The sequence below is a fragment of the Akebia trifoliata genome, chromosome 14, assembly GCF_017979445.1.
Source record: "Akebia trifoliata isolate Shusen 1 chromosome 14, ASM1797944v1, whole genome shotgun sequence".
Lineage (NCBI taxonomy): Eukaryota > Viridiplantae > Streptophyta > Magnoliopsida > Ranunculales > Lardizabalaceae > Akebia > Akebia trifoliata.
This window is the reverse complement of record NC_141388.1, coordinates 33049613-33061844: the sequence shown is the minus strand read 5'-3', so window position 1 is coordinate 33061844 and position 12232 is coordinate 33049613. Positions and strand designations below refer to the sequence as shown.

Below are 12232 nucleotides of genomic sequence, written 5' to 3'. Positions count from 1 at the left end.
AAAGATGCATTGAGGTTGTTTATGCCAATTCAACCTCTAATTATATATTTCAAGTCAAGAGTCCATTATGTCTTGATATGGTAGATTTGAAAAATCGTATTTACAATGGTAATTAATTTTAAATAATTAATATACTTTTAAAAAATCGGTGAATAGTCGGATATGGATATTCTTAGCAGGGTAAAAAATCGGACATGGATAATTTGGATAAGGATACGGATATAGTTTCATTCGACCCATTGCCATTCTCTAAAGTCTGAAACTATGAAGGAGAAGTAGTAGATTTTGGTTTTTCCCGCCAAGGCAGACATGGAAATCGACGCAACCAACTATCTTCAAAGAAAACAGTCTCTCTATCAATCTCTGGTACTCTCTCTCTCCATCATCGCTACATCTTTCTTTCTTTCGATTTTATTTTATTTTATTTATTTTTAATTGTGAAGGATGAGAGGTTCGAGATTCAAAAGGAGAAGTACACAGGTCAACAGTACAGTCAGATATACTTCGCTCGGCTCCATAATATGAGGAAACTGCTTTACTCCCTCGCCAAGAGATGGAAACCCCATCTTCCTGGTAAAAAACTCAATTTGATCTCTTGTCATTTCACTTTAATTCAGATATTATTATTATTATTAAGTTTCATTGTTAATTTTTAGGGTTTAATCTGTGTTTCAGATTTTCCGTTTTTATAGAATTTGTAAATATTTGTGGGGTTTTGGATGCCAGATTTATCTAGATTTTAAGCTTTTAGTATCTGAATTTTGAATATTTCTTGTTGATGTGCTTGATTGGGCGAGTTTTTTATTTTTATTTTTTATTATTGGTATCTGGGATTTCAAATAGTTTACTGGACTCAAGTTTTTGGCATCTGGGTTTCGAGTAGTTTTTGTCGATTGTGCTTGCTTGAGAAAGAATTCACCTTTCCGACATATAGATTTGAGTAATTTTTATTTATTAATATGCGTCTGTAACAAGTTAGTTCCTGGTTCAAGTAATAGATTTGAGAAAGAATTTTAGTTATTATGGTTTCAGGTTTTTTTTTTTTTGGGGTGTGATTATGAAAAGTTGTAATTTTGTTAGCGTTTTTTGTCTTATTGAATGATTCATGATTTTTATTCTTCTTGCAGTTTGTACTGTTTTGGAGCTTGAAGAAGGCAAAGAATGCATAATTGTTGGAACACTATACAAACACATGAAGCTCAAGCCTTGTATTCTTGATGAGTACTCTAAGGAGGTAATTAGGTCATTAAACCAAGAGTTCTTTGCCAAAATTAAAATTCGACATAGTTAAGTAAACTATTTATTTATTTATTTATTTTTTCTGTTCTTGTAGAGATCTGTTGTTCCTATTGTGAAACCTCATAATTTCATGCATCCTGATGATCACCTTGTTTTGGAAGACGAGAGCGGAAGAGTTAAACTTGGTGGAAGTGTGCTTTCCCCAGCTTCATTTGTGACAGGTTAGTATGGTCTATGTGTTGAGTGTATATTTTCTTCCACTCGTAGGTGTGTCGTACCCCAGTTAAGCCCCATGACCCTCTTATATTCATGGCTCTCCCCCTATCCACAGATTGGTCTTTTGGAGTAGTTGGTTGGTTAACATGGTATTAGAGTACCATGTTCATACAGGTCACGGGTTCTATTCTTTCCAATCTTATAGGTGATGGGAAGTGTTGACTGTTGAGTGTATATTTTCCATCACTATCGGCTGTGTCATTCCCCGTTAAGCCCCGTGACCCTGTTTTGGTATTAGAGTACCATGTTTGTATAGGTCACGGATTCGATTCTTTCCACTCTTATGGGTGAGGGGAAGTGTTGAGTGTATATCTTTCTCCACTCTTGGCTGTGTCATACCCCAGTTAAGCCCTGCGACCCTTTTATATTCATAATTCTTCACCTCTCCAACAGATGGGTTTTTTTCAATAGTTGGTTGGCTAACACTATGATGGTAGGATTGCTACAAGTGATTTCGTAACATCAAGGGGCTTGGAAAATACCATTCGATGTTGGTCTAAACATTTAGCAGAAAAAGGAAACTGTTGATTGAAAGACTCTTTTGAGCCACTCTTCTTACTTTTTGTGCACTGATGTGAGGAATACAATAGCATGGAAGGTTAGGATCATAAGATTACTATTTGACCCAAGAATTCTCCCGTGGAACCCAATTTCTTATTATAGGTGCCTTGTGTAAAGTAGAGCTTCCACATATCATTATTCTAAAGTGATCATTCTCCATACGAGAGATTTACATTTACATGGAAAAAATACAATTTAGTGAAAGAGAATATATTTTTCCTGCAATATTTTGATTTATGTAACAGTATGTTATTTGACAGGAATGGTAGTTGCTCTTCACGGGAAGGAAACCAGTGCTGGTGATTTCTTGGTTCAAGATATTCTAGAAGCTGGTCTGCCCCCTCAATCTGTTCTGCCACTTGATTCAAGTAATGGAATCTACTTAAAGATCCCTTATTTCGACTTTATCATGTTTTTTTGGATAGTTTTGTGTGTGAAGGTTGAACCCAGGTCAGTGGTAATACCAAACACAGACTTTAACACCTCGCTGAGCTGGCACAATCGCTTTGATTATGATTTTCTTCTTTATAGAATGTTCTACATATGATCTACTGATATTTATGGGTGTTTGTGCTGTTCAACTTGCACGTTATGCACAATACTTTGGCTGTTTATGAATTTTTGTTGGGGCATTTTTTTAATTTTTTTGTTAAGTATAAGATTTTATTAAACTAAAAAAGGGAATAGGCAGAGGTGGCCCCTATATAAGATTTTGTTGGAGCATTGCCCTTCATCTGTTTTGCATCCATATTATGTATATTGCTAAGATTGAACCTCAGTTGCCTACACTTTTAATCTGAAGGAATCTGTCACCAATTTCAACCATTGTCCTCTGATTTTCAAAAAATTGCAACCGTGCCTCTTGTTCTTCCATTTTTTTTCTTTTTATCTAAATCCATATCTTCCATTAATGCAAATATCATCACATCTTCCAACAATGCAGCCAACATTCCTTTTGCTTGCATCGTCTGTTTTGGAACCTTTAACCTGCATGCTTCTTCTTACTATTGTTGTTCTCAGTTGTACGTGATCAAACCATCTCAATCGCTCGGTATATTGAGTTGTTCAGAATAGTTTTCATTGATATTACTTAATTTAGAAAAGTTTAAAATTATACATTTTATGATTCTATGAATGTAAGGTGCATGCCTTGGATACGGCGAATTATAAAAAGTTGCAGAAGGCTTGAGGCAAACACCTTTTTCAAAGCCACAGTGGATGAGTCATTTGGCTCATGAATATTAAGAATTGAGCCTTTCTACCCTTTTTCAATTAGGAGCAAAGCATTTTGAGGAAGCCCTGCTACAACGTGAGTCTTTATGTGTAAGCCTCAAATGGATATTAGGACATTGGGTTTGTCCGATAGCAAACTATATCCTTCTATTATCATTTAAGCAGTTCGATCTGAATTACCATCACAAATCCAATTTTGTAGTGACAATGATTATTGTTCATCTTCATCACTGTTGCCCATTACCACTGCTTATCACCCTAAATCACAACCATCACCATCACCGTGATAACATATTATTATTTATCTGTCTGATTTTTAATAAGGATCTGGGTTCCACCATTGCCACTACCAATCCGGTTGTCATGACTCTCTTTAGAACTGAATTTTTTTTTTTTTTTTTTTTTTGAACAACTTAGAACAATTCAATATTTCCCATGTATTTTGACACGTTATTGGAATATTTTTCTTACCTTTTTATTTTTGGGATGGGTAAGCTCTCTGTGTCTTCATCTTTCCTATTCGGCTTATTTAGTGGACCCTGACTTTCTGGATTATTTATGTTGGACCAGGTTATTGGGTTCTGTTTCGAAGTTATTTAGAAGTATTACCCTGCATGCCTAGCTGTATTCTGAAGATACAATTTTTATTGCATTTTAGGAGAAGATAAATATGTGGTCTTTGTATCGGGATTGAATGTTGGGAGTGGCACCGCTAATCCTCTTCAGTTGCAGCTTCTTGTCGATCATATTACAGGACATTTAGGGGACGAGAAGGTGTGTGCATCGATCCTGCTTTCTTCTCTTTTTAACTCCATATGCACTTGTTACCTTTCTACTAAATTAATATTGAAATTTTCAATTGAACAGGAGCAAATCATTGCTTCACAAATAGTACGTGTGGTTATTGCTGGCAATTCTGTCAAAATTCCGCTTGGACTTCTTAATGGACAGGTAATGTTGAAGTATTACAAATATTTTGGTGTCTTTCTTGATGGTTTTTCAGTCTTTGTTTAGATGATACATTCCCACAATAACCTTTCTAGTTCTCTCCGCCATGGATATCTCAGGCATTTTTCATAATGATGTGATGTATCTTTCCTAGATTTCAGAAGCAATACATGTTGCGATCAATGGCCCAAAATTAGATAATTTCCACTAGTTTTTATGGGAAAAAACTCTCAACGACATCATGATTATTTCAGGGATATTTTTTTTTATAACCAAAAGATTTATTGAAGAGAGGACAAGGAGTCCTCAAGGAGAGATACAAGAAGCAAAGGCCAAAAAACAGGAAAAAAAGGCCACAACACCCAAAAGAACGATCACCCTTTGCACACAAGATCTCACCTAAACAAGAAGTCTTCAAACGAAACCCCCTGAACTCTTGAAATTGCTTACACCAATAAAACAACAAACCTACCAGTGGTAAAAATAATTTCCTACAAAGAATGTTCCTTTCCTTGGAAGATTCACCCGTTAATTTTCTGCATATATTCACAATTTCCAACCCTGAGTGAGTTTTCTGAATTTATTTAGGCCTTGGCTTCTCATGATCAGTCCCGACTGTCCGAGCCAATCAAAGAGCTTGATATATTGCTGAGTCAGGTTCTGTTTTGCCATCTTAAGCCCTAAACTGATTTGGCTTCTTTTTCCATTTTTAGTTGATTGCCTGTCGTATTTAACTTATTGACTCCATTATGTCAGCTTTCCACAGCTGTACCTTTAGATATCATGCCGGGGTTGAGTGACCCGGCAAACTTTGCTTTGCCTCAGCAGGTCTTCCCTATCTTTGGATCTAATCCGTAAATAACAATGTTATATTGCGACATTTGTCTCATTTTGATCTGGTCTTCTGTCTTTCAGCCTTTACATCGATGCCTTTTCCCTGGTGCATCAGCTTATAACACTTTCATGTCATGTTCAAATCCCCATTCATTCGAGCTTGACAATGTTAGGTAAGTTAGGGCATTGATTGACTTTGAATTCTTACAAGAGGTTGATATTTATTAACGTTGTACTCCTTTGTTGTTAAGGTTTCTTGGAACATCTGGTCAGAACATAGATGATCTTGAGAAGTACTCAGATGCAAAAGATAAAATTGATTTTATGGAGAGGACATTAAGGTGGAGGCATCTAGCACCAACTGCACCTAATACCCTAGGTAAAGATCAACTGATACTGCCTTCTATCTTTTCTCTTGTTATCTGTTTCTTTCATTTCTTGTTTTTATGCTCAGGGCTTAAAATGTGTCGGATTTGGCTCGGATCTGAGTATATCCGTATTCAGATCCGAATTTCTTTATTTGGATCTGAATCTGACTCGGATCCTACTACTAGATAAACCATTTCTGAATCATTTTGATTTCACTTAATTTGGTTCCGGATCTGACCTGGTCGATTTGCTTTATTCAGGTTTGATAATTCCAGATAGTTCAACGTATTTTCTTCTGTACTTGTTTGTTAATTGCTATAATATTCTATTTTACCATTATAATCGTTTTATTTGATAAGCATTTATGTTAAATTAAATTAGTAGAAAAGGATATTTTGAATTTTGAAAAACCTAAAAGTACAATTTTCAAAGCAATATATAATTCTGATCTAGGCAGATATATGGATAGATCTGTATCTGACCCGGATTCGACTCTAATCATGTGACATCAAGCATATTAGACCCATTTTTTGATTTGGTCTACTCCAACGACCCAAACCTGCCAAATTCGGATTTCGGATCACTCGGATTTCGGACAACATCCGACCCATTTTATGCCCTATTTAAGCTTCTTATTTGAGTGAGAACTGGGGTTATTTCACTTGCTTGCTTAGCAAAAATATATCTGAGGTGCTGAAATTGTCATTTTTGTAAAACAATGTTACATTCTCTTCACGATCTTGGGTTGGACCCTTTTACTATGTTTCAGAACTTAATATTCTTGCTATATTTTTTTTTTCAGGTTGTTATCCATTCACTGATAGGGATCCTTTTCTCATCGAGAGTTGCCCTCATGTTTACTTTGTTGGTAATCAAAATAAATACGAGACTCGTTTGTTAAAAGGTACTCTTTTTCATAATATATTATTCTTGGCTGGTAAATTTGTGACTTAAACATAATTTAGCTATTCCTTCTGTGCAGGATTGGAGGGTCAGTTGGTAAGACTGATCTGCATTCCTAAATTTTGTGAGTCGGGAGTCGCCATTATGGTAATCACTTATATTTATTGTCTACTTGAATTAACATTGATAAATTGTGCTGCTATTGGCACCCCAACTTTTACTTATTATACCCCAATTTCTTAAATTATTTACCACACCAAATAGAGATTAAAGCACACTACTCAAACATTACAAAGGTTTAGCTCAAATTATTATCTCAACATTACAAAACATTGCAACACTAGTTCACACAATTCAGTAGCTGTTTACAATTATTATTAGGCTCATATAAAATTCTAAACCCAGAAAAGTTATAAATCTTTCAAAAAAAAACAAGAGAGTTTCTATTGGCACCCCAATTTTTACTTATTCTCAACCATTCATTATTTTCTTTATTTTTAATTGGGGTGTAATAAGTAAAAGTTGGGATGCCAATAGCAGCTGTCTTCATAAATCTACTCTTTCACCTGTACAGATTGTCCTATATTAGTAAAATAGGATCATGAAAACACATGTGATGCATTCTTATTCCAATTTATTATTTTTCAAAGAGTACATGAGTTGAACACATTGCAAAGTTCTAAAATTCTGCCTTTCGATAGTATCTTTCTTGCTTCCATGTTTAAATCCTGGTTTATACTTTGTGCAGCTAAACTTAAGGAATCTTGAATGCCATACTCTCAGTTTCTCTGCACACTTGGATTCATGATGGTAAGATATGAAGAAGTGCTTTCTATTTGGTGCTGTAGGCATGCTAGTAACCTACCAATTGAGGTCTAGAAATTGGAGAATTTCTGTATTTGTATAAACAGGTTTCATGTCTCTCTATGTCCATCTATGGATCGATCTATCTCCATTCTTCCCTTGAACCTTTTTATTTTATTTTTTTACTTGAAACCATTCCCAGACAGCAATAGAAACCTGATTTGTCAACCATTGTGATGTGTATTATTATCTGAAGTCCAGTTTTTCAGAATTGATGGACTCTATCCTTTAATCTACGTCTCTTTTTTGTGATTGAATCACTCATCCCTGCATCCCTGCATTTTTTTTGAGAGCTCATTTTGCCATACCGACTTTTTTGTAACGAACCACTCAATTTAGATTGTAAGACTAGGTGATGAATTTATTCTTACTATAAATTTCTGAGTTGGGATTAATTTCATAGACTAGAAAAGACTTCGTTTCTCATTCATGACAGTAACCTTAAATTCAACACAAGGAAGTGTACAATTCAATTGGCTAAAAAATATCAAACCATCTAATTGAAAAATGAGGGGGAAAAGAACCAGAAACATCATAAGAATTCGACCGCCATAATCTGGAAGGTGAAGTAGATGTAGTAGTCAGAAGGACCTCTACCATTGTTCCCTCTTTCATCACACTGATGATATATTGCATTTCTTTGCAGTCTTCCATGTGAAGATGCTTCAAGTTGACAAAGCCCCCTACATCAAGTTCTCTAATATTGTTGAGACCTTTGCAACGATGCAGAAAAAGCTCAGCTATTTTTTTCAACGATTCCTTGAGCAAGTTTGGAAGTGGATCTGATGTAGTAGCATGGTTCATAGCCCTCTGGTACGGAAAGTGAGACGTCCATCTTCCACCCAAATTTATATAACATTTTGTCAGATATTCCCAACATGTGAAAATCTCTTGGGAAAAATATTTTAACATGATTTACGTCCAAGTATAAATTAGTCAAGCAGTTCAAGGATGCCAACTTAACTAAGCTAGCCTCGTTTTCATCTCCTATTCCTTCAATCTCCCACCCATTAAAGCTATCCTGCATATACAATTCTTCTGCGAGAAAAGTTAGATAACATTCGGTGGTATTGCTTCAAGATATGAGGTGTTCGACAAGTCTAATAACTTTAGATTGGCCAATTCCCTCATTTCTTTTGGCTACCTTTGTATGTGAGTCCCACACAGAAAGCATTTCCATTTTCTTAAAATTCCCAGACTTCAGATGTGTCACTTGTTGAAGTGCGCCCTAGATGGAGCATTCGAAGGTTCATGAGGCATGAGAGTGATGGTGGTGGTGATGAAATGCCCGTGTGTTCTGAATTTAGAGACACAAGGGACGCCATACTTCCAAAAAAAACTATCAAGGAATTTCTCTAAAGAAGAATTCAAGAACAATGATAAGGTCAAAAGTTGCGGGCATTCAGGTTGATTAGGGAGACAAATGATTTTATTTGTCATTAGTGACATTCGCATGCATGTTCTTAAATTTTCCTCACTAGGCCACCATATCAAACCCAACCCGGCTTTTACAATAAAACCATTGCTTTTCTCAGATGCAATTGATAATGCTGTATCACGAACAACATCATGCATCTTTATACATCCATCCTTATCACCTTCTAACAACAAACATGAGGCTATAACTTTTTCTCGCGGTGTGTGCAATCTTCCCCTTGCTTCCTCCAAGGTGTTGACATTCCGAAGCAGCTCCTCTCCTATCACATCCCACATCAAATCCTCCTTACAATTCCAATCTTCAGGGAAAATACAACAGACTAAGAAGCATCTTTTCATTTCTTCATTTTCTAAGTAATCATAGCTCAACTTTATCGAGGCTATGAATGGAGACATACCTTCGAAGATCGAATTTTTTAGTTGTCGAGCTACATCCTCCCACACATTTTGGTCCTTATCTCGCAATGCCCTTCCAAGTGTAACAAGTGCCAAGGGCAAGCTTCCACATTCTTTAGCAACCTCCCTAGCCAATGTTTGTAAAGGAGAACCAACAACATCACACGCCTTCTGCCCAAAACAGATTCCATGAATCTGATTCGGATAGTACTTTAAGTTCGATCTTCATTTGGGTTTCCATTTGATTACAAACATCTGGGCTTCTTGTTGTGATTACAACTTTGCAACCCTTGTGGTCATCTCCCAAAGGGATTACCAGATGAGCTAAATTTAGCCTCTCCCACAGATCATCCAAGATTACAAGGACCCAATTCTTGTCCTTCAATCTCATCGATAACCATCTAGCTCTTACAGTTTCGATCCCCTCTTTAAGTTTCACTCCCAAGTTGGCTGCGATGTCATCTTTAACTTTTTTCAGGTCTGCCTTTTGGGACACGGTCACCACTATAACCTCATCGAAAAGCTGATCTCTTTTAACATTTTTTCTTATTTCTTCTAGTAAGGTTGTCTTGCCTAGGCCTCCCATCCCATATACCCCGACCATGTTAATCTTCTCATCCTTCAATGCCTTAACGATTTTCTTTGTAGCAGATTCTCTTGAAGCGAACTCTTGGAAATCTCCAGTGGGCAAGGCTTCTATGCTAGGAAGAGATGCAGGATCTGATACAGTACTAAAGCTACTAAAGCCTCGTCCTTCCTCTAGGAGCTCGTTTACGGTGCCAACCTTTTCTCTTACTTCTTTGCCCAAACGGTAACGAGCGCAATACCACCGATTGATCTGTTCGGCTTCACCATTCAATCCCATTGCCTCATATCGCCAAGCATCAACTACTGGTTTGATCGAATCTCCTCTTCCCTGAGTCGTTTGGATCAACTGGCCAACACCATTTCTCATCATTCCCAAATAGTTCACTTTTTTTGTTAGGTTTTGAAGATTTCTTTTGTAATGAACAAGGTAACCGATCTGACGCTCAAGAAGAGAAATTGAGCTTAGTAGCTTCTGTGATTGGTGTAGCCAAGACTTCCATTGTTGTTGCTACTTGAGATGCAAACAAAAGACCTTCACAAGTTGAAGCACACCTCACCCACCACACTTTGTTTTAGCTCTCAAAAAGTAAAAAAATTTCTTATCATGAAGTCTTCCGTTGGTGCTCCAGTGACCCTATATGATATTAGGGTCAGGTTCAAAGGACAACCATTTCTACACACATATAGACAACGTGTTTTGTTTTATATGGGCAAAAATGTTTGGAATGGACTGATTTTTTGTGAGGATGATCTCTGATGAGGAGATCATCCTTGCCAAAATCAGCTCATTATGAAACTTCTAGACCGTCCAATTTTTGTTGAAAAATTATAGACCGTCCAATTTTTGTAAATCAATTTTGATGGGGTTACAAGTTTTGGAATGGGATGATTTTTGCCAGGATGATCCCCTCATCACAGAGATCATCCTCACAAAAATCAGTCCATTCCAAACATTTTTGCCCATATAAGACAAAACACGTTGTCTATATGTGTGTAGAAATGGTTGTCCTTTGAACCTGACCCATGATATTATATACTAAATTACTAATTTGTCCTCAGTTAATGTTGAAGTACATCTCACCTCTTCCACTTTGTTTTAGTTGCAGATTCAGATTCCTTCTCTCAGTTAATAATTTCTTTTCATTAAGTCTATAGTTGGTGCTGCAGTGGCCCCACATGATATTATTATTGGTGGTTCCATACTAATCTGTCCTCAATTATTGTAGGTGTTTCAATGTCCACTCGTGATATTACTGTTGGTTCCCCTCTTGACCTTGCCATAAAGTTCATCCTCTTAATAAAATAATAATAATAATAATAAATTCAGCTCATTCTGAAACTTTTAACTCATGTTGGGCAAAGGTGTTGATTCCATTTTGGCTCCCTAACGTTGGCGGTCAAATCTTAAAGAGTCAAAATTTATCCTATATGACTTAAAAGTTTCGGATTGAATTGATTTTTTTGCAAGGATGATCACTAGTAAGATATGTCACAATAAATGAGTCTAATTTGAAAATTTTAAGTCCATCAAAATTATTTTATAAAATTAACGGTAAAAAATCGATCGACGATTCACAATTTGAAATCACTTTTGAAGGAGTTATACGTCTCAGATTGGTCTGATTTTTTATGAGAATGATCTCCTCACCATAGAGATCATTCTCAAAAAAAAAAAAAAAAAAAATCAGCTAATTGTAAAACTTCTAACCCATATAGGACAAAGAAGTTGGCTGTCGAATGGGACTATATATATATATATGAAAATGACCCAAAAACCCTTTAAATCTTAAAACTGAATTCCTTATTTTTTTCTTCACAAAACCAATCATTTTCAGCCTCTTGGGTAAAGATTTTTGGCCTTGAGATAATATATATATATATATATATGAAAATGACCCAAAAACCCTTTAAATCTTAAAACTGAATTCCTTATTTTTTTCTTCACAAAACCAATCATTTTCAGCCTCTTGGGTAAAGATTTTTGGCCTTGAGATAATATATAGTTCATTCAAACCTCAAGAACAAGATAAGATTTTTCAAATAAATGATGAAATTTTAAGTTTTCTACAAGTTAAAAACCAAAGGGTTAGACCCACCTTACGAGTAGAAAAAGTTCATTAGTACGCAGATTTTGTTCAACAAAAGACTCTGTTACCACAAGAGGGGTAGTTGTATTAGGTTTAAATATACAACTAACTTGAACCATACACGTATCACCTCACGATTCCTAAAATCTGGAGTAGGATCATACCCGTTCCGGATTAAGAATAGGGGTAGTGGTACCTTAGTTCACTTGTTGAGCTTGTCTAGTAGAATTACCTTTCTAAATTAGATGGGTTAGAAAGTAATCTTGGAGTGTACGCAATGGTGAGAGTTTAGAAAATTGATTATCATGAATCTCTAACTAATGAATGGCATACCTAGCAAATCCTATATATGTGACCTGGAAAAACAAGTAAAAGGATTTGGATCTTTGATCATTTTCAAAATGAAAAATGCTAAACTGACTTATTATGACACTGCGTTCAACACTGCACTGACGTGGATGTGTGCTCAAAACCATAGATGCTTTTCCTTTGGATGT

General features: G+C 35.9%; 3 protein-coding genes across 4 annotated transcripts; 1 reads left to right on the top strand and 2 right to left on the bottom strand.

Annotated features, from left to right (window-relative positions):
* Nucleotides 1-218: 218 nt before the first annotated feature.
* POLD2 (DNA polymerase delta small subunit) lies at nucleotides 219-7479 on the top strand. Its single transcript, XM_086423400.1, has 14 exons — nucleotides 219-366; nucleotides 444-573; nucleotides 1128-1234; nucleotides 1334-1460; nucleotides 2337-2444; nucleotides 3968-4083; nucleotides 4177-4260; nucleotides 4846-4914; nucleotides 5014-5085; nucleotides 5173-5264; nucleotides 5343-5470; nucleotides 6263-6364; nucleotides 6443-6510; nucleotides 7112-7479. Exons 1-14 carry the CDS (start codon nucleotides 310-312, stop codon nucleotides 7169-7171), a joined length of 1320 nt encoding a protein of 439 aa, XP_086279526.1. The 5' UTR covers nucleotides 219-309; the 3' UTR covers nucleotides 7172-7479.
* A 167-nt stretch (nucleotides 7480-7646) lies between these two features.
* Nucleotides 7647-10249, bottom strand: LOC147386841 (putative disease resistance protein At1g61190). 2 transcript variants are annotated; one of them, XM_086423401.1, is made up of 2 exons: nucleotides 9063-10249; nucleotides 7647-8924 (listed from the first exon to the last, which is right to left on the bottom strand). In XM_086423401.1, the coding sequence occupies exon 1, from the start codon at nucleotides 10016-10018 to the stop codon at nucleotides 9221-9223; it is 798 nt and encodes a 265-aa protein (XP_086279527.1). In that variant the 5' UTR covers nucleotides 10019-10249; the 3' UTR covers nucleotides 7647-8924; nucleotides 9063-9220. The 2 variants fall into 2 exon arrangements, with proteins under 2 accessions (XP_086279527.1, XP_086279528.1); XM_086423402.1 differs by having other exon boundaries at nucleotides 7647-8062.
* On the bottom strand, nucleotides 8437-9060 carry LOC147386842 (putative disease resistance protein At4g27220). Its single transcript, XM_086424630.1, has one exon. The coding sequence runs from the start codon at nucleotides 9058-9060 to the stop codon at nucleotides 8437-8439; it is 624 nt and encodes a 207-aa protein (XP_086280756.1).
* Nucleotides 10250-12232: the final 1983 nt, after the last annotated feature.